This window comes from Emiliania huxleyi (genome assembly GCF_000372725.1).
Source record: "Emiliania huxleyi CCMP1516 chromosome Unknown EMIHUscaffold_204, whole genome shotgun sequence".
In the NCBI taxonomy this organism is placed as follows: domain Eukaryota; phylum Haptophyta; order Isochrysidales; family Noelaerhabdaceae; genus Emiliania; species Emiliania huxleyi.
Window position 1 is genome coordinate 156,795 of NW_005200562.1, and position 23,526 is coordinate 180,320.

The window sequence follows — 23,526 nt, forward strand, 5'->3', positions numbered from 1 at the left end:
AATCGCGTGGATGCACAGCTTGTTGATGATGAGCAGCGAGCCGGAAGCGGCGGAGAAGCTGAGCGCCGCAAAAACCGCCTCGCGGCTCTCGAGGGCGCAGCCGAGCATCCAGAAGCGAGAGGCGGCAGGTTGGGCTCGGTGGCGGCAGTGGGGCGAGGAGGGAGCGAGCGGGCGCTGGTGTCGACGGTGGCGGTAGGAAAGATTGTGGGAAAATACGAGGCGGACTCGGCACTCGCTCGTAGAACAGGTCGGCGCAGAGGATTTCTTTGGCACGTGGACGGATCTCACCGCCATCTCGACCGCGTCGTCCTTCGGCGGCAGCTCCGGCGCATTCTCGGACAATCTCGGGTAACAACCTGACGTAACGCGTATTCCGCGACGGATACTCGAGCGGCCACGTATACAAGATGACGCTTCCGGCGACTGCCCACCAGCGCGGCTTGTTCTCTCGCACAGCCTGCCACACGAGCCATCCACCGCCGATTTCGGCGAGACCGGCCAGAAAGAAGAGGAAGGCGACGTTGAAGGCGACGATCGGGGTCCACTCCATGTGTGTATCAGTCAGTTTCGGCGGAAAAAACAAAGTGCACATTCACAGCTTGTTAAAGATTTGGGGCTCCCCGAACTTGACGAGGAATTTGTCGGAGAGGGTTTTCCAGTCACGTTTTGGCCTGGTACGGGCAGGTGCGTTGTACGGGCAGGTGCGTTTGTGCCCCGTTTGTGCCGCGTCCCGTGCCCCCGAGTTCATTTTGTATAGTGAGCGGAGTGTATGGCGGCCGCCGCGTCGGGCACGAACACCAAGTCGAGGAGCTCGGAGACGCCGGCAGAGCCGAACGAAGAGAGAGCAAAGGCCGAGCAGCCCAGACCAATCACCACGGAGAAGAAGATGCACAGCGACTTGGACGAGCAGAACTTGCTGAAGCGGAAGCCGGGGCTCGAGGTCGGCTCGGTCTCCTTAACGGCGCCCTGGAGCGACATGCGGACGAGGCTTAGTCACGAGCAGGGCGCGCCCTGAACAGGCTAGGCAGTACGCGCCGAGGGCGTCGTCGACGATGGGGCGTCGCCGACAGACGCATTGCCGGAGCCGACGCCAGCGACGTCTTCCTTGTCGACAGACGCGTTGCCGGAGCGGGCGGCAGCGAGGTCTTCCTCGTCGATGTCCGTTCCGAGCAGGGCGGCGAACCCGTTGGTCGACCGCGTGTGCACAGAAAGGTGCTGGGAGGTGCTCACCGCCGGGGTGGGCTCCTCCAGCGGAAACTCCTTGGTCGAGACGGTCCAGTCGGCGTCGCCCTATAGGCACACCGAACGCGGCACGAGTGTCGGCGCCACCAGCACCGCGCTCGGTCTCGCTCAGCGAGGCGGCCGAGAGCACAGGCAAGCCGCAAACGCGCATTTGGGACGCACGTTTTTGCTTTTTTTCAATGTCTCTCTCTCAGTGTATGTAGCTCTTACGAACATACCGCGTAGGTGAACTGCTGACAGGGTTTGCGATGAGGAGCGATCCGAACGTGGTATTCGGGTGATTAGATCATTACCGCCGAAGCGCAAGCGCTTGGAGCAAGGGAACCGCCACGTATGGGTCCCATTTTCAAAAGAATTTTACGAGCTCCTCGCGCCGCGGCCCAACGCCTCCTAGTATTATTTCCCGGTCGGCGTGAGATGCCCGCCCACGCCGAGCTCCCGCGCTCAACATGCTTTCGCAAAGCCGCCCGAAGGGCCCGAGCTGGCGACTAAGAAAGAAAGAAGACACACAACCCAAGGGAGGGATGGGAGAACGGCACGCCGCCACCACACAGGGATTTTAAGGAGAGGAGGGTGTGATGCTATGAGCTGGCGACTCTCTCTGCGATGGCGCGCCAGGAAATTGTTTTTTTGCGTAAGATATGGCGGATCCTCGACCTTCCAACTCGACCTTCCAATCTGATGGCTGAGGTCCGCCTCATCCTCTCTCCCCTCTCATCGCGCAAGCTCCGCTGCGACCTCGAGCTCATCGATGAGGGAGGACAGCGCCATCCGCCGGCGCAAGGCGTCCTGTCTTCGTTCGAGGCCGCCCGCCACGCCTGCTCCGCTGCGACTCCTGGCGGCGCTTTGGTGGTGGACGGCGTCGTCGCACGGCGGCGCCACATGGGCGGCCACTCCTTTGTGGACCTCGTGTCGGGCGGCGCTGCCGAGGGGCCGTCGCTGCAGGTCGTCGTCAACGCGGCCGATCTCGACGGCAGCAGCCTGCGCGGGCTGTCGCTCTCGCTGCTGCTCCGCCGGCACTCGCGCCTCCGGGTGGCTGGCACGCCCGGCCGCACGCGCAGCGGCGAGCCGTCGCTGTTTGCCCGCTCGCTCCGCCTGCTCCGCCTGCCCGCCGACCCGGCCTGCGTGCTCAAGGCGGCGAGGCTGGTTGCGACATGCGCCGACCTGCCGGCCGAGGCGGCTGCGGAGGCGCTCGGCTGCGTCGAGGAGGAGCTGTACGAGATTGTGCACGAGCTCGAGGCTGCGGACGGCGGCGCCGAAGCTGCTGCTCGGCCCTCTCCTCCGAACTCTCCCTGATTTGAGTCCGAAAGTCGTTGATTGGTTAGGCGCCGAGCTGCTCGGCCCTTCAGAGGCTCCGGCGGCGGCGCAGCGGCTGGCGCTCTGAGCGTGGGTCTGCGGCCCTTTGGCTAGCGACGTCCTAACCATTCGAATAATGGAACGGCTGCAGGCGCGCGCTCTGAGCGCGAGGCTGCGGAGGCAGGGCGCGAGAGAGGCCGGGCCGGGCTTGCGCGGGCGGAGGAGGGAGCGGCCTCCGCGCTTCTCGGCGGCGGAGCGTGCCTGCTGCTGTTCAGTGAGTGGCCCAAGCTCGAGAGGGGGCTCGAAGCTCCTAGGCGGCGGAGCTGGCCCTGCTGCGCCGGCTCTCTGCGGCGCACTCGGAGTGGCGGGCCCAGTCTGTGCGAGCCAGCCGGCGGCGCTTTAGCAGTTGTTTATGATTAGTTCTCGCTGTTCGTAGGCACTCCGCCTTTCTGGGCCAGCTGGTGCCAATCAGCGCACACGTCCTTGACCACTCAATGAGGTACGTTCAGGCATCCCATCTTCTCGGACCAGCTGGCGCCATTGGCCGAGGTCGGCGCGGCGCTGAGTGGCGCGCTTGCGCCATAGAGCGAAGGCTCGCTTTCTTTTTTGCGCGCACAGGTTTCTTTTCTCTGCAGGCCCGCTAGCGCTTGAGCGCGGCTTGCCTGACGGGTCGCGCGCCGCCGAGCTTCGTGGAGGCGTACTTTCTGAGGGTGGACTGGTCCTAGTGAGCTGTTGGTAGGTTCCCCGCCGCTCTGAGATGAAGGGAGTCAAGGGAATTAATTAAGGCCGTTGCCTACGAGCTACGTGGTAGGTTGCCAGCCGCCGAGCTCGAGATGCGCATGCGGCACCGCCGCGAGAAGAGGGGCGGAGTGGGCCGCTCACTCTCGAGCATCAGCGAGCGTAGCTGCCGATAGGTACTACCACGAGAAGAAGGAGCCGCAGCTGCGGTGGACGCTGCGCGCGGGGACGTGTCGTGGACGTGTCGTGGACGCGCCTCCACTAGGTGCCGCAGCTGCGGTGGATGCTGCGCGCGGGGACGTGTCGTGGACGTGTCGTGGACGCGCCTCCACTAGGTGCCGCAGCTGCGGTGGATGCTGCGCGCGGGGACGTGTCGTGGACGTGTCGTGGACGCGCCTCCACTAGGTGCCGCAGCTGCGGTGGACGCTGCGCGCGGGGACGTGTCGTGGACGTGTCGTGGACGCGCCTCCACTAGGTGCCGCAGCTGCGGTGGATGCTGCACCAGGCGCTGGTGTAATGTAAGAGAAGGATGTGATGTCGTATAGGACATTAATAGCATGTAAGCGGTGGTCGTTGCACCAGGCGCGCGCGCTGCTGGGGGGCAGACAGACTGCCGCCGTCCCTTCTTCCGACGCCGAGCCGCTGGTCATCGACCTCGGCTGCGGCAAGGTCGGCCTGAGTTAGCTGACTGACCTAGCCGAATCATCTGAGTCGACCTCGGCGGCGTGCAAGCTCGGCCTCAATCCGCTGACTAAGTCCCGCTGAACAATCGTGATGTATTTTGGCTGGGCGGCCAGGGCGACTTCGCGCTGCTGCTCGCGGCGGCGATGCCGCAGCTGTGCGTGTCTCTCGAGGCCCCGCCCCTTTGCCAGCCCCGAGCGACTCAGCTCTTCATTCCCCGCCGCTCGTAGGCGCGTGCTCGGCACGAGTTAATTGCCGGCGCCATTAACTGATTGACCAATTAAACAACCGATTAATTATTAATTAGGCGCGTGCTCGGCATCGACGCCAACGCCGACGCCGTCACGTACGCCTCCGAGCGCGCCCTCGCCGCCGGCCTGACCAACACGTGCTTCCGCGTCGCCGACGCCGCGTCGCTCGAGGCAGCGCCGCCCGCCGCCAGCGCGGCGCCGCCCGCCGCTAGCGCGGCGCCGCCCGCCGCCAGCGCGGCGGCGGCGCTGCCCTCCGAGCACGACGGCGGCGCGGTCGCCTCGCTGCGGGAGTGGCACGCTGCTGACGGCGCCGAGCTCTGCCCGTGCCGCCGCCTCTGCTCAGTGGTGTGCGTGTGTGCGTATTTGACGGTTCCGCGCCGCTCGCTGCTCAGGCGCCGAGCTGGTCGTCGCGTTGCACGCGTGCGGCGGCACCTCTGATGTGCCGAGGCCGCCGGTGCAAGACGCTTCACGGCGCAAGGTGTGAACAGGTGCGGCGGCCTCTCGGACGTCGCGCTCGGCCCCGCAGCAAGGAGCCGCGCCTCGTGCCCCGTGTCTGCGCGCCGTTCACACCGCAACTTGTGAGCAGGCCTCGCCGCCAAGTGCGGCGCCTCGTGCCTGGTCTGCACCTGCTGCTTCGGCAAGCACCGCCGCCTTTGCGCGGCGCGGGAGTGGGGTGCGCCGCGGCGTCGAGGAGGGGGAGAGAGAGGTGTTCACGGCTGCAGTCCATGAAGAGGCGCTGTTCACAGGCTTGCCGTGCGAGGAGGAGGAGAAGGACGTCCTCTGCCGGATGGCGGACTGCGTGGAGGCGTCTCCGAGGCGCGTCATTCTTTTTAATCCTCGGACCGTTCTGAACGAGCAGTGGCGATTTCGTAGGACTCGATCTCCGACGAGGCGAGGCGCGTGATCAGCAGCTTGAGGCTCGAGCGACTGCGCCGCACGCTGCGCCCATCGAGCACGCTCGTGCGCGCAAGCATCCGCACCTTCCCACGCAACTTCTCGCGGCAGAATGTTGTCCTCGGCGCCGAGTGCGCGCCGTGCGCTCCTGTGTTCTGAAGAGTGAAGAAATGCAGACCGCGAGATGTGAATTCGGCTCTAATTGGGGCAAAGCGCAAACGTTCGCACGCCGCGTGCCTAGCGGCAACTTCTCGAGAGGTGGTACGAGAGAAAAAATCGCGCCCCCCGGTCTGTCATTAAAATCCCTGTGTGGTGGCGGCGTGCCGTCCTCCCATCCCTGTTCCCTCCCTTGGGTTGTCTGTTTTCTTTCTTTCTTTCTTTGCCATTATCCACCTCGAGAACCTCGAGAGTAACTCGGACGTTTTTCTTCATTTTAACTTATCCAAGGCCGGCGCTCTGTGTGCCGCATCGGCTCTCCGCGCCTCCTCCGCGACGCAGCCAAGCAGCATGGCGCTCCTCCCGTCGGAGCGAAAGAGCCTCCTCATCTGCGGCGGCGCGTGCATGCTCGTCCTCTTCACCCTGATGGCGATGAACGGCGGCGGCGGCCGGCACATGTCGATGCGAGACTGGTCTCCGCAGCCAGCAGCGCCTCCGACCTCGGATCTGCTGAACGAGATGAAGGCGCTGCAGACGCGGATCGCCGAGCTGGAGCAGCGGCTCGGCGCGCGGCACGACCGCCGGGCGGATCGGCGCGAGAGTGCGCTCGAGCGCGCCGAGCACCGGATCGCGGCGGTGTTTGCAGAGGACACCTCCGAGGTGGTCGTCTCCACCACGCCCGCCGCGCTGCCGACGGCGGCGGCGGCCGTCAAGGGCGGGGCCCACGGCGGCGACGGCGGCGGCGGCGGTCCGAGCGGCGGCGGCGGCGGCGGCTCTGCCGGAAGCGGCGCCGTCGGTGGCGGTGGTGGCAGCGGCGCTGTCGCCGCCGCGGCGCCGCTGCGAGAGCTGGCGCTGCCTCCTGCGGCGGAGGGGGTGGTCCCGAACGCGAGCTGGTGGAGCGACCGCATGGTCGAGCTCCCCGGAGGCATGTGGTGCCCTAAGCCGCCGCCGTTTGCCTCTGCCAAGCCGGCGCTGCCGCTGGTCAAGGCGGGCGAGGAGAAGCCGCGGCTGACCAGCGAGCTCGCGAAGAAGCACGCCTCGGCGGACAACATGCTCATCGCCACGTACGTCAACTACAACCGGCTCGACTTTGCCTTCACGCTGGTCCGCCACCTCATCGCGCTGCAGCAGCCCCACTACCTCGTCGGTGCGCTCGACGATGAGGCGGGGCGAGGGCTGCAGGCTCGCGGCGTCCCGACCTTCTTCATGTTAATTAATTGAGTAACTAATTCATTAATTCACTGCAGGCTCGCGGCGTCCCGACCTTCTTCATGTCGTCCGGGCTGACAACAAAGGACTACGGCTGGGGCACGAAGAACTTCCGCGAGCTCGGGCTGCACAAGGTGAACCTTGTGCTCGAGCTCGCGAAGACCGGCGTCGACTGCCTCACCATCGACGCCGGTCAATGACTCAATTAATTAATTCATCAATGAGTTCATCGACCGCTAGGCGTCGACTGCCTCACCATCGACGCCGACGCCTTCATCCTGCGTGACCCGTTCCCGTACTTCCGCAAGCTCCCCGAGGCGGAGGTTCTCACGTCCTCGGACCATCTCGTCGCGACCAACGGCTACGCGGACGACGGGCTCGAGTCGTCCTCCGGCTTCTCGTCCGCCTTCAACATCGGGTACATCTTCATCCGCGCCTCCGCGCCCGAGTTTGTGCAGCAGTGGAAGGAGGCGTGAGCAGCGTCTCCTCACTCATCGAGCTGTGAGTAGGCGCTCGAGTTTGTGCAGCAGTGGAAGGAGGCGTGCTTTGCACACAAGGACAACTAATTAATTAAGTAATTAACGACGTGATTAATTAAGTAATAGGCGTGCTTCGCAAACAAGGACGCGTGGGACCAGGCGGGCCGTCGCCTCGAGACACACTCTCGGCGGTATCTCGGCTGCATCTCGCATCCGTCGTCTAGTCCGCACCACAAGAGAGTGGACTCCATCAGCAATACACACACGAGGTTGGCGCGCGGGCGGTCAGGTCCTCTTTGCGAGTGTGCTGCGGCGCGGCGGCGGCGGCGGAGTGGACGAGCACCGCCTCAAGCCGCTGTTCAAGAAGGCTGGCGGCGGGCAGGTCAAGGCGGGCGTGCTGCCCGTCTCGCTCTTTGCGTCGGGGCACACACACTTTGTGTCTCGCATGGCGCACCTCATGCGCTCCACGCCGTACATGGTGCATACAACCTTCCAGTACGGCGGCGCGCAGGGCAAGCGGCACCGGCTGCGCGAGGGCATGATGTGGGAGGACGCGCCCGAGTACTACTCCGGGCCGGACTTCCTCACGTACGAACTCGACCTGCCTCGCGCGCTCGTGTACCCGAACGGTGGCACGGTCGGCAGCGACGGCACCCTCCCCTTTGACAAGCGCGCGAGCGTCGAGCAGCACTTTGCGCTGGTCCACCACCAGCTGGCGCAGGTCCGGAACGGGCTCGCGCTCGCTAAGGCGACCGGCCGCATCCTCATCCTTCCTCGCCTCGTGTGCGGCCTCGACCGCTGGTGGGCGCCTCACAGCGGTATCATCCCCGGCTCCGCGGCGAGGCTGCCCCTCCTCGACTGCCCCGCCGACCACGTGCTCGACGTGGAGAGGATGGGCAAGGTGGAGCCGCTGCTGCGCGAGCACTCCTTCCTCTGCAACCCGCGCACGCCCGCCTCGGTGCGCGGCTCTGTCGCGCAGCTGGCGGGCGCGCGGCCCGAGGCGGGCCCCGCCGCCTCCGCCGCCGCCGCCGCGCTCGTCCGGCAGATCCAAACGAGCGGCTCCAAGGTGGTTCGGCTCGCGGCGGTGCCCGACTACCGCGCCGTGCTCGGCGCCGACACAAAGGCGTTCGAGGACAAGTACAAGCAGTATGCCGGGCTGTGGTGCTGCAATCGGCCGCCCGGCGGCCGCGGCGCGGGGCACATCTGGTACGACCTCTTCGCCGACATCGTGCCGCACACCGACCGGCACAACCGCCGGTGGGAGGGGCCGTGGTTCCCGAAGATGGGGCCGTGATGCGGGGCGCGTCTGCCGTCTGTCGGCGCACGCTCGCCCACCACACGATCCACATCAAGGGAATGGAGAAGGCCGCGCCGCCCGAGGTCGCTAGAAAGTAGAATCCCGGCGCGGGGTCTCACGTATCTCGAGAGCGGCGCGTTGGGCATATATCCGGCTTCCTGCAAACAACGTAATATATCTTTACTTCCAACACCCGGGGACAGGGAGTGCGTGTATCCAGCTTTCGGTGCGTCCCCGGTCCCGGCAGCGCGCGCAGGCTGCGGAGCTGCCACAAACTCGAGACACGCTTTTTGGGACCTTTTCGACGCTTTTGGTCACCAGCCGCCAGTACTGCCTCGCGTCGCTCGGCATCGCCGGCCAGATCTCGCGCCACACGTGGTTCTTCATGTGCTGCAGCGCGACGTACACCCTGTGTTCTCGCCGCGACCCATGCGCACCGTCGGCTCCTCCTCCCGCGCGTCGCCCCGCTCGGTCGCGTGCCACCGGCTCGCCCTCAATGCTATCACTCGCGTCGTCGCCAGCCACTTGCCGAAGCGGATCGTCCACCGCATCGTCGGGTGCAGACCGAGGGCCGTCCGCTGCATCGGCACGCTCTTCCCCGCCGCGGCCTGCGTTGCCAGGAACTCGCGCAGCTGCCGGCGCACGCGCCGAAGCTGCACCGACAGCGCCGGCCCGTGAGGCGCTAGCATCGGCTGCTCATCGCCACGCGCAGCCTCGTCCTGCCGCTCGTCATCCTCCGCCTCGAGGGCGTCCGCCAGCGCGCTGCGCCGCACACCCCGGCGCGCGGGAGGCGGCGCCGGCCGCACCTCGGCCGCCTCGGCGTCGCCCACGGCACGGGCGCCCTGCTCGCCGTCCGCGCGGTCCATCGCCGCATCCCCATCCCCGTCTGCAGCAGCGCCGCCTGCGCCCGCGCCGGCCTGCTCTGGGACGGCGCGCCACCGCTCGTCGTCCAGCATGTGCCACCACCGCCGATCCGGGTAGCCGTCGTACTCGACCTGGTGCGCGATCCGTCCGTCCACGTCCTCCTCCCGCGCCATGACGGTCGCGGGGTACCACCGCTCGGTGTCACAGTAGATCTCGAGGCGCGCCGTCCACGGACAAAGCGGCTCCCCCCACCAAAGTTGAATGTAAGTTGAATCGTCTCCTCAGATACATACATACTCGCACAACGAGCCGGCAACCTTTCCGCATTCCAGCGAGCGCCGTGAACGTTGTGAGTTGTGTGCGTGCGCACGGTGCGGCACGGGGCGCAATCCTGCTCGACGATCAATAGAGCGCTTCTCACACCTCGGATCTCAGTTCGCTCGCGAGCGCCCCAATCTGGCCAGCACCACTGGCACTCACACAGGTACATACACCACGGGGAGCCGCCAAGTACACGGCTTCAAGTAAGCGGCACGAGTCACAGAGGAACCACCAACCAGAAGGCGACGGCGCGACGCGCTTCTATCGCAGTCTTGATGCAGTGGGCTTAGGTAGGTGCGGTGTGGGTATCGAGATTTGTTTGGTATCGATCGATCGATGCGTCACGGCGGCGATCTCCACGCATTGAGCACGCCTCGCGCAACATGCGCGTACGGATAGAGACCCGGTTAGGTTAGGTAGGAAGGTGAAGAACAGCCAGGCTCGGACTGAACACCAGGCTCGATTGCCGCCCGAATGAGTGGGAGGGGGAGGCTGTGTCGCCGATGCCGACGGCACGAAAGTTTGTCGGCATGGCGGTGCTTGATGGCAAGCTGTACGCGGTGGGCGGCCAGAGTGAGGCTGACGGCGCAATATCCGACCTGGTGGAGCGGTACGACCTGGCTACGATTGCGTGGGAGGCTATGGCACCGATGGCGTTGGCGCGGAAGAATTCCGCCGTGGCAGTGCTCGAGGGCAAGCTGTGCGCTGTGGGCGGCTTCAACGGTGACTACCTCAACTCGGTGGAGCGGTACGACCCGGCTGCGAACGCGTGGGAGGCGGTGGTGCCAATGGGGACGGCTCGGTGTAATTTTGCTGCGGCGGTGCTCGACGGCAAGCTGTACGCTGCGGGCGGCTTCAACGGTGACTACCTCAACTCGGTGGAGCGGTTCAACGCGGCTACGAATGCGTGGGAAGCTGTGGCGCCGATGGCGGTGCGGCGGATAGCTTTCGGCGTGGCGGTGCTCGACGGCAAGCTGTACGCTGTTGGCGGGTACGACGACGGCTACAACGCCCTCAGCTCGGTGGAGCGGTACGATCCGGCGCTGGATGTGTGGGAAGCGGTGGCGCCGATGGCAGAGGCGCGGTATAAGCTCGCCGTGGCGGTGCTCGACGGCAAGCTGTATGCGGTGAGCGGACAGGATGACGGCTACAACCGCCTCAGCTCGGTCGAGCGGTACGACTTGGATACGAATGCGTGGGAGGCGGTGGCTCCGATTGCGACGGCGCGACGCGCTTCTATCGCAGTCTTGATCTAGTGGGCTTAGGCGCGGGTGCGGCGGCAGGCGGGTATCGCTTCTCCCAGCGGGCGAGGACGGAGACCTCTGTCAGATCCCGTTTTACACAGAGCACAAGCTCGCGCGAGCCATGCCCCATGCGTGCCAGGCTGTCTTGTGTGATGGTTGGGATGTCCAAACGCCACCGTCTTTGCTCTTGCGACCTCAAACTCGCGAGCTGTATGGGTGGTCCTGACGTCGACAGACGCCCGATGACCACGGTGAAGCTGAGCCGGAACGCGTCGACAAGTCTCGTCTGAGCCCGTGGCGGTCGCCGGCTGACGGGCTGAGTCGCTGTGCACGGGCCGGTACCTCAGGCGTCACCTCCGCAGCCTCAGGTCTCAAACTCCATCACCTCCGACGGGACGCCTTCGGTGGCACGCTCGGCGGCGAGTTTGTAGCCGCTCCACAGCGAGCGCGGCGTCGAGCCTACTCTCGCTCCTCTGCTGGATACACGCACTCCCTGGGACCCAGGGAGTGCGTGTACCCAGCTTTCGGTGCGTCCCGGCAGCGCGCGCAGGCTGCGGAGCTGCCACAAACTCGAGACACGCTTTTTGGGACATTTTCGACGCTTTTGTCCCATATACTCGCACAACATGCCTCACGCGTCCTCGTCACAACGAGCAACGAAGCCCCACAAGTGAGGCCAAAAGAGCGCGTCACCGCAGCAGCACGCGCCGGAGCAGCAGCGACAGCTGCGCGAGCGTCGTGCCGCCCTCTAGCCGAGCGACCTCGTGCGGCCGCATCAGCGCCCCCCCCGTCTCGCTCGAGCTAACGTCGAGCAGAGGGCCATGGCCGCCGCCTACCCCCTCCGCGCCCTCGCTTGACGGCGCCGCTGCGCCGGCCGACGCGACCAGCGCCACGCGCACCCACGGCCCCGCGCCGCCGCTCGGGCCGCCCCACCGCGGCGAAGGGCGGCGGGCGGTCAGCTCGCCACCCTCGAGTGAGAGGTCCGCCTACACGTGCCGCGGGCGCGTCTCGGAAGGGTCTCGGAAGGGTCTCGGAAGGGTCTCGGAAGGGTCTCGGAAGGGTGTCGGCGCGTCTCGGAAGTGTCTCGGAAGTGTCTCAGGCGGCCTGCAAGCCGAGAGCGTCGGCGGTCGCCGCGAGAGCAGAGAGGAGCGTGCGGCCCAGCAGCGCCTGCACCACCCCGCCCACGCTGCGCACGTCGACCTCCCCCGTGAGCCCTCGCAGCAGCGTGGCGGGGGCGGCGGGGCGCACCGCGCCGCCGCTCGCCGCCGCCGGGAGACGCTGGCCCGTCGCCGCCGCCAGCTCGCTCACGCCGCAGAGAGGCGTGAGGAAGAGTTCGCAGCCCGCGGGCCCACCCGCCACGCTCAGGCACGCGCCAGCCGCCACCGCCTCGCCGCCCGCCCCTCCCCGCCCCTCTCGCGGCACCAGCGCGCGCAGCTCCACGAGCGCCGCCTGAGCAGGACGCCAGAGGAGACGCGTCTAGAGCGCCAGTGTGTGCGGGGAAGCTGCGCGCGCAGCTCAAACGAGGCCGCCGGCCCCGCGCCACCATGCGCGCTCGCGTCGCCCGTCAAGTACTCCCAGTGCACCTAGCGTCGGTTGACGCCCTCTCGGAGCGGATTCTTGGGCGCTGGCTGCCGCCCCTACCCCCACAGCACCCAAATCCAGGGTATGCCTTTGGGGGGGAGGGTACCCGCGCACTCCTCCCAACGCACCGAGAGGCGCGGGTAGCTCCACTGAGCTGCGACGGCGTCGAGGCGGAAGCGGAGCTGCCTGCGGGAGCAGAGTCGAGCGGCTGTCGACTGTGACCAGGCTGGCGGCGTCGAGGCGGAAGCGGAGGCGCCCTTTCCTGAGTGGCGTCAAACGAGGCAGCCGCCACAACGCCTTCGAGAAGCCCCACCCCCGCCTAGCTCTCAGCGACTGTGACTGAGGAGAAACGGCCTCGTCATGGAGCCAGCGCGCTGGCCTGTGACAGGTTCGAGGTGCGGGCCATGGGGGCCATGCAGGCCCCGGGGGTGCGGGGGGGGCTGGGGGGGGGGGGGGGCATTGAGGGCCTCAAAGTCACAACCATGTTCACAGCCTCCCCGACTCGTGAAGAGAAGCGCCACCGCGGGCCGCAGTCTCGGCGGATCTCTGCGGATCTCGGCGGATCTCTGCGGATCTCTGCGGATCTCTGCCAGTCTCTGCCAGTCTCTGCTACTCCCAGACCTCGCTCCGGCGAGAGCTTGCCGTGCTCGCCTCCAGCGCCGCCCCCGCCGCCCTGCGCAGCAAGCCTACGCCATCGCCGAGCACCCGTCACTCTCACCCCGCCCTGAGGACCCTGCCCCCCCCGCCCCCGGCAAGCAGGCCGATGTCGGCAGCGCCCAGCACCGCCGCCGCAGCGCTGGGCGCTGGCGCGGCGGGGGAGGCCTCGCTTGCTCGCAGAGCGGGAGAGGAGGCGCCCCACTCGGCGGCGGCAGCACCGGCTGCGGAAGCGGCGGACGGGGCTGGAGCGGCGGCGGCGGTGGCAGGAGCCGCGGCGGCGGTGGGTCGATCGGCGGCGGCGGCGGCGGCGGCGGCGGCGGCGGCGGCGGCGGCGGCGGCGAGTGGCTGCGGCGCCGGCACGCTCCGCAGCTCCACCCGCAGCATGTGGTGTGGCGTGGCGCCGCATCCGAGCAGCAGCGAGCGGGTGGTGCCGCCGAGCGAGGTTAGCTGCTGCGGACCTCCTCCTCCGCCCCCGCCTCCGCCGCCCCCGCCTCCGCCGCCCCCGCCTCCGCCGCCCCCGCCTCCGCCCCCTCCCCCCCTCCCTCCCGCCCCCGCCTCCGCACCACCCCCCGCCCCACCCCCCGCGCCGCCCCCCGCGCCGCCCCCCGCGCCACCCCCCGCCTCGTCCGCTGCCGCGCGGGAGGCGAGTGCGCGGTGCAACGCGCGCGCGCGTCGTGCAGCCAGAGTGGCCAGCAGAGAGCGATGCACACTGCCCAACCCGCCACCGCCTCCGCCACCGCCACCGCCATTGCCGCCACCGCCACCGCCTCCGCCTCCGCCTCCGCCTCCGCCGCCGCTGCCGCCGCCGCCGCCGCCTCCTCCCCCGCCCCCTCCGCCCCCGCCGCCTCCTCCCCCGCCGCCTCCTCCTCCTGCTCCTCCGCCGCCTCGCCGCCTCCGGCAAGTTGGACCCGCAGCGAGTAGCGCCGCTCCCACGCCCCGGACCGCGCCTGTATGTGGGGAGATGCGGGGAGGTGTGGGGAGCCGTGGGGAGGTGTGGGGAGGTGTGGGGAGGTGTGGGGAGGTGTGGGGAGGTGTGGGGAGGTGTGGGGAGATGTGGGGAGGTGTGGGGAGATACGGGGAGATAGCGCCGCCCCGACGCTCCGCGCTGGACAAGCCGCCCGGGGAACCTCGGAGGAACCTCGGAGGAATCTCGGAGGATCTCGGAGGAATCTCGGAGGAATCTCGGAGGAATCTCTTAGGCGTTTTGGAAAGGGGAAGGGGCTTGGAGGAGTCTGGGAGGTGTCTGGGAGGTGTCTGGGAGGTGTCTCGGAGGTGCCCCCGGAAGTATGCGCCGGAGGTCTCTCGGAAGTGTCTCGGCCGTGTCTCGGCCATCGCCCCCACCGAGTCCACGCCGACCACACGCCAGTGCGACCGCAGCGCAGCCACCTGGCAGGCAGACAGCAGCCGTGAGGAAGAGGGGGGGGGGCCTGCGGCCACACACCTCCGTGCAGGCTACGCCATCCTCCGGGCGGGAAGACGGGCACTGTGCAGCGTCTTCAGAGCACCGCGCGAGCACGAGGGGCTGCGAGCACAGTCATTACAGCGGAGTAGAGTACGAGTACAGCGGAGTCCGTCTCCTCTCGAGCGCTGGTGGGAAGACACGAGTCCGTCCTCCGCTGCTAGGGGCAGGGGCTGCTAGGGGCAGGCGCCTCCTCACACAGCGTCTGCTCCGCACTCAGTCGCGACGCGAGCCTAGGTCATGCATCAACTCTTAGTCATCAACTAATACTTATTAATTAGGCGCGGCGCGAGCCTAGGCCATTCATCAATTCTTGAGACGTAAGTAATACTTATTAAGTGGACCCGCGGCGCGAGCCTAGTTCAGCAGGCGAACCGGGGGGGGCAGCTGGCGATGAGATACGGGGAGATGTGGGGAGGTATGGGGAGGTATGGGGCCCCGCGTCCCGCTTCTAGGCTGCGGTGCGGGTCTCGAGGTCTCGAGGTGCGCTGATGACGTCTCATGTCCCTCGCGGTTGATGACGTCTCGAGGGATGGCTTACAACCTTGAGGCACTACCGCCGTCCCGCATCTAGAGGAAGCGGCCCGTCGGCGCCGTCGCTCAGTGCGCGCGCCGCGCCTCCGATGAGTGCCCTGGCCCTCCGCAGCTGCAGCGCCGGTTCGTCCTCCGCCTCCCGGATCGGCGGCGGAGGCGCCGTGAGGGCAGTCGGAAGGAGGTGCCGCCGGCCTCGCAGCAAGTCGAGCGCCTGCGGGGTGGGCGGCGGAGGCTGCGGGCGACGCCTCGCTCGGCTCGGCTCGGCTGCGGCGAAGCCTGCGAGAGCGCTGCAGCCTCGGCCCTTGCCGCGTGAAGCCTGCCGCTGGCCAGCGCGTGCTGCGCGGAGTAGTCGCCGGGCGAGGTGCCGTCGATTGCCTCGTCGGAGGTCGCGGCCGGGCCCTCCTCGCGAGCCTTGGCCTCGTCTTCGTCGCTCTCGTCGTCTACTTCCGCCTCAATCGGCGCGAGAAGCGTCTCCGCGGGCAGGCCGCGCACGACTTTCAGCTGAGAGGCGGCGAAGGCTGCGATCGGGTCGGCGGTCTCGGTGCCCTCGTCGGCGAGTCGGACCGCCTCGCGCAGAAGCGGCTTTTCCAGCAAGAGCGACATCGAGTAAAGAAAAAGAAAAACGCAGTCGCCGAAAAGGAAAGAATTTTTCTTCGGCGGGCACGTCGCGCCGCATGGTGGCCGCGCTGCGCCGCTCGCCGCTGGCGCGCGGTTGATCGCGGCGCCGACTCCGCGGCGGCGCCATCTCACGCAGCGGGGCGCGTCGCGTCGTCGGCGCCAAAACAGACGCGAGCTCGCGGCGCGGCCGCGGCAGCAAAAACATCAACCGTCTACTTCTCCTTCTCTTCTCGTCTCGTCTCGTCTTGTCGCAGGCGCACACGCGCGTGACGTGCGCTCGTGTCGCCGCGTTCGCTCCGCGAAGGACGATTCGAACCGGGAGCCAGTCGGCGCAGCGGCGGCACGCGGCGGCAAAACGCACGACGCTCACCTCATGGAGATGCTGCTGCCTTGGCACCTCCTGATATAATGCTGATTTTTTGCTGAGCGGGGCGGAGGCACGCGGGCGGCGGAGGCGGCGGCGGACGACGTCTACTACCTGGCCGTCCCCTGTGGTAGCTTAGCGATCAGGGAGGATCTACCTGTTCGGCCTCGAGGAAGCTGCTGGGGGAGAGAGGGGGGGAGAGAGGAGAAAGTGCTGCTCCGGCGTGCAGCAGACGCTGCGGCGCTGCGGTGCCGCCTCCCCGCCCTGTCCACGGAGCAAGCGCGCGGCGGCACGGCCCTCCACCAGCTGCAGGAGGTGCGCACTTCCCAGTGGAAGCACAGGATGCTCCCTCAGCACACGCAGCTTTGCGCAGCGCAACGCACGGGCCACGCCACGCAAAGCCGACCCTCAGTCTGCCCGAGAGGTGGTCTGCGGAAGGCCTGGCAAGCGTTCACTCGCCTCCTCCGCGGCCATGCCCTCCGCCCGGGCGAGCGAGCAACACAAGAGTGGAGGCGGATCGCCATACTAAGCCCGGCGCTTTTTTCTTTTTCTCGCGATGTCCCCCCCGCCGCGCCGCTCGCGCCGCCTCGCCGCCCCCGCCTCATCCACCGCTCCCTCGCGAATCACGCCGACGCCCATCCGCCTCCTCGACCTTCCCACGGAGCTCCTCGCGCGCGCCCTCTCTCGCTGCGAAAGCCCCGTCGACATCGCTCGCGTCGCGGCCGTCTCGCTTCTCTTCCACGCCTCGCTAGTGGTGGAGGCCATCCGCTTGTGGGCGCAAGAGCGCGGCTTCGAGCTGCCGGCGCAGCCAGAGGGCGAGGGCTGCGCCGTGCGGTGGCTGTGCTTCGCTGCGCTGCTGTGCGAGTCCAACCCGCCGGCGAGGGCGGCAGCAGGCGGCTTCCACAGCGTCTTCATCGACGGCGAGGGGCGGCTCTCGTCGTGCGGCTGTGAGGCAGTCTTCCCAGGGCTGCTCGGGCACGGCGAGGGCGTGACGCGGCTCAACACGCCGACCCGCCTCCCGTCGACGCTGGGAGCCGTGAGCGTGGCGGCAGGAGCGCGCCATAACCTTGCCGTCACCGCCGACGGCAGCGTCTGGAGCTGGGGCTGGGGAGCCGCAGGCCAGTTGGGCCACGGTGACGAGGAGGAGCAGCGGCAGCCAAAGAAGATCGAGGCTGTTGCTGGTCAGCGCGTCGTCGCTGTGTCTGCAGGAGGCGCCCACAGCCTCGCCCTCGCCGCCGACGGTGCTCTCTGGAGCTGGGGCGATGGAGACGATGGCCGATTGGGCCACGGCAACCAGGAGTGGCAGCTGCAGCCCAAGAAGATCGAGGCCTTGGCTGGCCAGCGCGTCGTGGCTGTGTCGGCAGGGGAAGACCACAGCCTCGCAATCACTGCCGACGGCGCTGTCTGGAGCTGGGGCGGTGGAGGCGGGGGCAAGCTGGGCCACGGCGGCGGGCAGAACCAGCTGCTGCCCAAGAAGGTCGAGGCCTTGGCGGGCCAGTGCGTCGTCGCTGTGTCGGCTGGAGGCGCCCACACCCTCGCCCTCACCGCCGACGGCGCCGTTTGGAGTTGGGGCTATGGAAGCTGGGGCCGGTTGGGCCACGGCGACGAGCAGAACCAGCTGCTGCCCAAGAAGGTCGAGGCCTTTGCTGGGCTGCGCGTCGTCGGTGTCTCGGCTGGATGCTTCCACAGCTTCGCCCTCACCGCCGACGGAGCCGTCTGGAGCTGGGGCGAAGGAGCTTGGGGCCGACTGGGCCACGGCGACGACGAGGGGCAGCCGCTGCCCAAGCAGGTCGAGGCCTTGGCTGGGCAGCACGTCGTCGCCGTGCTGACGGGAAGAGACCAGAGCCTCGCCCTCACCGCCGGTGCCGTCTTTACCTGGGGCAAAGGCGAGCGCGGCTGCCTTGGCCACGGAGAGGACCTGTCGAACCAGCTGCTGCCCAAGAAGATCGAGCGTGGGCGCCGGGGCGGTGAGCAGGAGGGTGTGGGTGCGGGGGGCGCATTACCCGCCTGAGGCTGAGCCAAGTGCTGTTTCGTTCGTGGTGGATGGGCCCACATATTGGCACTCTTTGAGCGGCGCGTGGCGCGGTGGGGTCGTCCGACGTGCGTCAGATCGAGTTTTTGCTTACTCTTCGTTAAATTGAAATCCTTGGGTGTGGTGCCTCGTTCCACGTTCGCAGTTTTCGGGAACGGGATGATTTATATTATGGTAGTACGACACAGTGCGGCGCTGCTCTGCACACAACACGTCCTCCAGCGATACTAATCGGGAAGCGTGGGTGGAAACGGAAATCGCAGATACCGAAATCTGCCCCGGTTTCGGCTCTGATCCTTAGACCCCGCCGCGCACCCCCTCCCCCAGCCGCGGCGCTCTCAGGCGGCCACCTTTTGCCGCTTCACGGCACCGACGTCGGCGTCGCCCGAAGAGGGGCCGTTCGCTGGCGGCGGTGCGACCGCGCCGCCGGCCAGCTGCTGGGGCGGCTCGGACTGTGGTGGCTGTGGCTGCTGCGGCGTCGGCGGCGGCTGCGGCGGCTGGGTCTGGGTGTGCGGCTGCGGCGTTTGTTGCTGCGGCGGCGGTGGCTGCTGCTGCGAGGGCTGTGGGGGCTGTGGGGGCTGCTGCTGCTGCTGCTGCTGCTGCTGCTGCTGCTGCTGCTGCTGCTGCTGTGGCGGCGGCTGGCTCTGGCGCGAAGGGACGAAGGTCGGCTTCTTGAGGCCTGTTACCAGCGAGCTAGTGTTCAGTAAGGGTGGAGCTTCGAGGTGACGAGGCGGGACTACTCTGAGAGGCCGGCGAAGTCGAAGAGCAGCGGCGTCGACTTGACCTTGAGCGGCCTGTTCCGCCTCCACGCCTACGAAATGTCTTGGGACTCGTCCTTCAGCCCGACTGCCATGGAAATCACTTGTTCGGATCTCCGACACTCGCCTCGTCCGCGTCCAAGTGTCGCTCGACGAGCGACGGCGGGCAGATGCGCCCTGTCGACAAGATGTGCCGCAGCAGCTGCTCTGACCTGTTCAACCACCACGCACCGTTGGTTGATCGGCTCCAGAAACCCGGCCTGCCGCAGCAGCTGCTCCGGACCGCTCCGCTGCGCGCGACGGCTCGAGCTCCGGTGTCAGCAGTGACCGCCTACGATCTCGCACGGCCTCGGGTCCTCCTCGACCGCCACCACGGCGCGTCCCAGCGGGGAGAGAGAAGGCCGCCGGTACTGCCGACAGCTGCCGCCGCCGCGGTCGAACATCACGCGCCCCCCGCGGCCGACAAACGCATACGAACGAAGCAATCCGCGCCCGCCCCGACCCACCCCGGCAAAGGCCGGCGCCGCGTCGCCCGCACCGGCGCTGCTCCCCGCATCGGCAGAGCAGCTTCTCCCCTCCCCGCTCACCCCCGCCCCCGCCTCCGCCGCCTGCCCCGCCTCCGCCGCCGCCTCCGCCGCCGGCCCCGATGCCGCCGCCGGCCCCGCCGCCTCCGCCGCCGCCTCCGCCTCCGCCGCCCTGTGGCTTGCCCGCGGCGGGAGCGGCTTTGATCCGGGCAAACGGAGGTAACGCTCCAGCCGGCTCCGCTCGAGCGTGTCCACAGACAGCAGCAGCTCCTGGCAAGCCTCCTCCTCCGAGTCCGCCTAGTAGCAGTGAGCGGCTCCTCGAGAAGAAAACAACCTCACCCCCTCGCAGCAGCGTCTCGGCAGCAGCCCGCCTCGTCCGGCCGCTCCTGCCGCGGCGCTGCGGGCGGCCGCTTCTTGCTGCGGTCGCGGTCGCGGTCGCGGTCTCGGTCGCGCTGCCTGCCGCCGCTAGGCCGTGGCTGCGAGGGCGACTTAGACGGCGCGGGCTTGTGCGCGACGAGGCCGCCTAGGAGGAGGAGTTCATGGACAGTTCATTGGCCGCTCATTCGACGGCGCGGGCGTGTGCGCGGCGAGGCCGCCCTCGTCGTAGGCGGGCGGGCGGTGGGCGATCCTGCCCAGCCGTCCGATGAGTGTGCGGTGCGCGCCCTCGGTGTAGTCCCCTCCAAAAGGAGCGGGGAGGGGGGGCGATGGCGGCCTCAGCGCGCGCACGAGCGGCATCGCCAGCTGCTTGCGCCGGCCCACCCACCAGTTGTACGAGAGGGAGACGAGCGCCTGGGGATTGATTAACGATGATTGATTAATTATTAATTAGGCCACCAGTTGTACGAGAGGGAGACGAGCGCCTGGGGATTGATTAACGATGATTGATTAATTATTAATTAGGCCACCAGTTGTACGAGAGGGAGACGAGCGCCTGGGGATTGATTAACGATGATTGATTAATTATTAATTAGGCCACCAGTTGTACGAGAGGGAGACGAGCGCCTGGGGATTGATTAACGATGATTGATTAATTATTAATTAGGCCACCAGTTGTACGAGAGGGAGACGAGCGCCTGGGGATTGATTAACGATGATTGATTAATTATTAATTAGGCCACCAGTTGTACGAGAGGGAGACGAGCGCCTGGGGATTGATTAATGATGATTGATTAATTATTAATTAGGCCACCAGTCGTACGAGAGGGAGACGAGCGCCTGGGGATTGATTAATGATGATTGATTAATTATTAATTAGGCCACCAGTCGTACGAGAGGGAGACGAGCGCCTGGGGATTGATTAATGATGATTGATTAATTATTAATTAGGCCACCAGTCGTACGAGAGGGAGACGAGCGCCTGGGGATTGATTAATGATGATTGATTAATTATTAATTAGGCCACCAGTCGTACGAGAGGGAGACGAGCGCCTGGGGATTGATTAACGATGATTGATTAATTATTAATTAGGCCACCAGTCGTACGAGAGGGAGACGAGCGCCTGGGGATTGATTAACGATGATTGATTAATTATTAATTAGGCCACCAGTCGTACGAGAGGGAGACGAGCGCCTGGGGATTGATTAATGATGATTGATTAATTATTAATTAGGCCACCAGTCGTACGAGAGGGAGACGAGCGCCTGGGGATTGATTAACGATGATTGATTAATTATTAATTAGGCCACCAGTCGTACGAGAGGGAGACGAGCGCCTGGGGATTGATTAATGATGATTGATTAATTATTAATTAGGCCACCAGTCGTACGAGAGGGAGACGAGCGCCTGGGGATTGATTAATGATGATTGATTAATTATTAATTAGGCCACCAGTCGTACGAGAGGGAGACGAGCGCCTGGGGATTGGCGAGGGAGGATGGTAGTGCGCAGCCGGCCGACCCGCAGCTACCGGCCGACCCACAGCTACCCACCAGTGCCACTCTCGTCCGAGAGAGAGAGAGAGAGAGGTGGGGGCCGTGTCTCTGCGGAGGGGGAGATTCAATCTCGGCTGCATCTCGGCTGCATCTCGGCTGTGTCTCTGCAACATCTGCGCGGCATCTCAGCGGTATCTCGCGCCTTGTCGGGCACGACAGCGGCGAGGGCCGCCTCGAGGCCTGGCAGACGACAGGAGCCGTTACCACCTCTCACTCTGGTGCAGGCGAGGTGCAGCCGCCTCTCGAGGTCTCGAGGCCTGGCAGCGGCGGCAGCGTGTCGGCCTTGACAGCCTGCGCGGTTGGAGGAGAGTGTGATGAGGTGCGTGCACAGGCGGAGGAGAGTGTGATGAGATCTTTGATGCGTATACAGGCGGAGGCGGAGAGGGGGGAGCGAGAGAGGCTCGTGTGAGTGGCTTGGCGGCACAACCACACGGAGGGGGCGGGAGGGCGGGGCCTTCGGAGCGAGGACGAGGGGCTGCGAGGACAGTGATCGCGGTGTACTGCAGTGTACTTCAGAGCGTGGTGAGGGGGGGCTCGTGTGGCCATGAGGGAGACGGTCTTGGGTCTTGGGAGTGAGGACGAGGGGGGGCGAAGACGGCGAGTACAGCTGGGTACGGCCGAGTATAGCGGAGTGCGTGTCCTCCCGAGCGCTGGACTGGGAAGCAAGAGTACGCAGTCCGCTTCCGAGAGATGCGGAGGCATGGGGAGATGTGGGGGAGGTATGGGGAGGTGTGGGGAGGTGTGGGGAGGTGTGGGGAGGTGTGGGGAGGTGTGGGGAGGTGTGTGGAGATGTGGGGGAGGTATGGGGGGGGGAGAGCTCTCGGCTGGCAGTTCGCCTTTTCGAAGGTGTCGATCACGCGCTCGAAGGCGGGCTCGTCGATGGCGGGGCCGGAGTACCTAATTGTTAATTAATAATTAATAAGTATCATTAATTAGTTAGGCGCGGCGATGGCAGGGCCGGAGTAGTACCCGGCGCTCCCGTCGTTGAGCGTCTTGAAGAAGGCGTAGCCGGCGGGGTCGATGTCCCAGTCCACGTACCCCGCCTAGAGTGGGAACAGTGTTTACACACTTGTGCCATTATGCACTACAGGTCACGGTTCAGAAGAGGTCAGAGGTCATCATGGCTGATAACTAATCCTGACAGGCGATGTGTCAATCAACCTAACCCACCTGCACTCCGCAGACCTTGTGATTCAGGAGGAGAGGCCGCCGAATTACGCCGCAGATCTGGACTCGATCTCGACTCGATCTCGACTCGATCTCGGCTGGATCTCGGCTGGATCTCGCCTCGGCGCCGGCGCGCTCCTTGATGGCGATAGCGGCGGGGGTCGCGATGTACTTTGCGGTCTGGACGAAGGGGACTGGCGGGCGGAGGGCGAGGGGGTGAGGGGGTGAGGAGGGGTGGTGTGGTGGTGTGGGGGGGGGGGGGGGGGGGGGGGGGGGATTCGGCCGGCTGGCGGCAGCGGCGGCGGTTGGATCGAGGCGAGAGAAGGTCGGACGCTCGCGGCTAGAGGCGGCGTCCAGAGCACTGCGCTCGCCGCTCGAGCGTGCGATAACTGAGCGTGCGTGTCGGACGCCTCTCGGAGGTGTCTCGGAAGTGTCTCGGAAGCGTCCGCCGCGCGCCTTCGCGCTTGATCCGCTCTTGCGGGAGGGAGACGGGGACGGGGATGTCCTTGAGCTTGGTCTGCAGCTCGGTGGTGTTGATTGTGTCCTCCTCCTGCGCACACACACACCGCGCCGGTGGCTCGGACACATCGCGTGCAGAGGCGCGCGCGGCGCGGGCGGGCTTGCGTCGGCGCTCGCGGCGCCAGCGGCCGCTGCCGCGGGCCCCCCGGTGAGGAGGGAGGGCGCGGGTGGGTTGCGGAGGGCGGGCCGCGCCTGATCGTTCTGCACCAGCGTCGCGTCTTCATCCAGCGCGAGCTCCTGGTTCGAGCGCATCAGCGGCAACTTTTTGTTGACGTCAATCGGCCGGCGCCGCATGCCGCCCGCCACGCCCGAGGCGCCATGGCCGGTGGAGGGCATAGCGCGGCAACTGTCACTCTAAACGCGCGGGCCGATCGGCCTAACGCGGGTGGGAGGCGTCGCGCCGGCGAGCGGCGCGCGGCGCTGCTGTGCACCCGCTGCGACCAGCTCACACCTTATTTATTAATTCACGGGCCGGCGAGGAGTGTGTGTGTGTGTGTGTGAGCGCACCACCCCCCAGCACGGGGCGGTGGCTTCGGCGGCTTCGGCCGCTCTGGCGGCTACCGTAGGTGGTAGCCGCAGAATCATCCGCCACCCCGCCGGCATGACCGTCTACTACCACCTCGGCATGAGCGACGAGTACCTGTACGCGCTCGACGACTACTACCTAACTAGGCAACCTGGACGACTACCTACTCTTCTACATCCCCGT

At 66.7% G+C, this 23,526-nt stretch overlaps 7 protein-coding genes across 7 annotated transcripts in view; 3 read left to right on the forward strand and 4 right to left on the reverse strand.

The window, feature by feature from the left end:
* Positions 1-108, reverse strand: part of EMIHUDRAFT_113989 (hypothetical protein) — a gene marked incomplete at both ends in the record, with an annotated part of 2,724 nt that extends 2,616 nt beyond the window's left edge. The window contains one exon of the mRNA XM_005781278.1: positions 1-108. This exon is cut by the window's left edge and continues 303 nt beyond it. Coding sequence (XP_005781335.1) covers positions 1-108 — 108 coding nt within the window.
* A 1,778-nt stretch (positions 109-1,886) lies between these two features.
* On the forward strand, positions 1,887-3,105 carry EMIHUDRAFT_456897 (hypothetical protein; the record flags this gene model as incomplete). The annotated part of the gene is made up of 5 exons (XM_005781279.1): positions 1,887-2,494; positions 2,568-2,617; positions 2,690-2,785; positions 2,853-2,902; positions 3,048-3,105. Coding segments are annotated over exons 1-5 (825 nt in total), but the record flags the coding sequence as incomplete, so codon positions are not given.
* A 260-nt stretch (positions 3,106-3,365) lies between these two features.
* EMIHUDRAFT_442881 (hypothetical protein) lies at positions 3,366-5,369 on the forward strand. The gene is made up of 11 exons (XM_005781280.1): positions 3,366-3,382; positions 3,453-3,471; positions 3,752-3,781; positions 3,859-3,945; positions 4,074-4,118; positions 4,269-4,506; positions 4,593-4,628; positions 4,697-4,725; positions 4,795-4,881; positions 4,955-5,013; positions 5,082-5,369. The coding sequence occupies exons 1-11, from the start codon at positions 3,372-3,374 to the stop codon at positions 5,110-5,112; spliced, it is 672 nt and encodes a 223-aa protein (XP_005781337.1). The 5' UTR covers positions 3,366-3,371; the 3' UTR covers positions 5,113-5,369.
* A 1,995-nt stretch (positions 5,370-7,364) lies between these two features.
* EMIHUDRAFT_442883 (glycosyltransferase) lies at positions 7,365-8,428 on the forward strand. Its single transcript, XM_005781281.1, has one exon. It carries the CDS (start codon positions 7,392-7,394, stop codon positions 8,238-8,240), a length of 849 nt encoding a protein of 282 aa, XP_005781338.1. The 5' UTR covers positions 7,365-7,391; the 3' UTR covers positions 8,241-8,428.
* Positions 8,429-8,626: 198 nt separating this feature from the next.
* Positions 8,627-9,280, reverse strand: EMIHUDRAFT_113992 (hypothetical protein; the record flags this gene model as incomplete). Its single annotated transcript, XM_005781282.1, has 1 exon — positions 8,627-9,280. One exon carries the CDS (start codon positions 9,278-9,280, stop codon positions 8,627-8,629), a length of 654 nt encoding a protein of 217 aa, XP_005781339.1.
* A 2,081-nt stretch (positions 9,281-11,361) lies between these two features.
* EMIHUDRAFT_468641 (hypothetical protein) lies at positions 11,362-15,506 on the reverse strand (the record flags this gene model as incomplete). Its single annotated transcript, XM_005781283.1, has 7 exons — positions 11,362-11,658; positions 11,777-12,121; positions 12,202-12,255; positions 12,382-12,439; positions 13,619-13,857; positions 14,252-14,296; positions 15,147-15,506. The coding sequence occupies 7 exons, from the start codon at positions 15,504-15,506 to the stop codon at positions 11,362-11,364; spliced, it is 1,398 nt and encodes a 465-aa protein (XP_005781340.1).
* Positions 15,507-19,908: 4,402 nt separating this feature from the next.
* Positions 19,909-23,258, reverse strand: EMIHUDRAFT_456899 (hypothetical protein; the record flags this gene model as incomplete). The annotated part of the gene is made up of 8 exons (XM_005781284.1): positions 23,010-23,258; positions 22,755-22,848; positions 22,419-22,492; positions 22,101-22,174; positions 21,968-22,028; positions 21,389-21,422; positions 21,274-21,311; positions 19,909-19,988 (listed from the first exon to the last, which is right to left on the reverse strand). Coding segments are annotated over exons 1-8 (597 nt in total), but the record flags the coding sequence as incomplete, so codon positions are not given.
* Positions 23,259-23,526: the final 268 nt, after the last annotated feature.

Coding starts and splice junctions, on each gene's coding strand:
- EMIHUDRAFT_442881 (XM_005781280.1), top strand. Junction 3,782..3,858: donor TGCGGTGGATGCTGCACCAG/GCGCTGGTGTAA, acceptor TCGTTGCACCAG/GCGCGCGCGCTGCTGGGGGG. Junction 4,629..4,696: donor CTGGTCGTCGCGTTGCACGC/GTGCGGCGGCAC, acceptor AGGTGTGAACAG/GTGCGGCGGCCTCTCGGACG.
- EMIHUDRAFT_442883 (XM_005781281.1), top strand. CDS start 7,392: ATGGCGCACCTCATGCGCTCCACGCCGTACATGGTGCATACAACCTTC.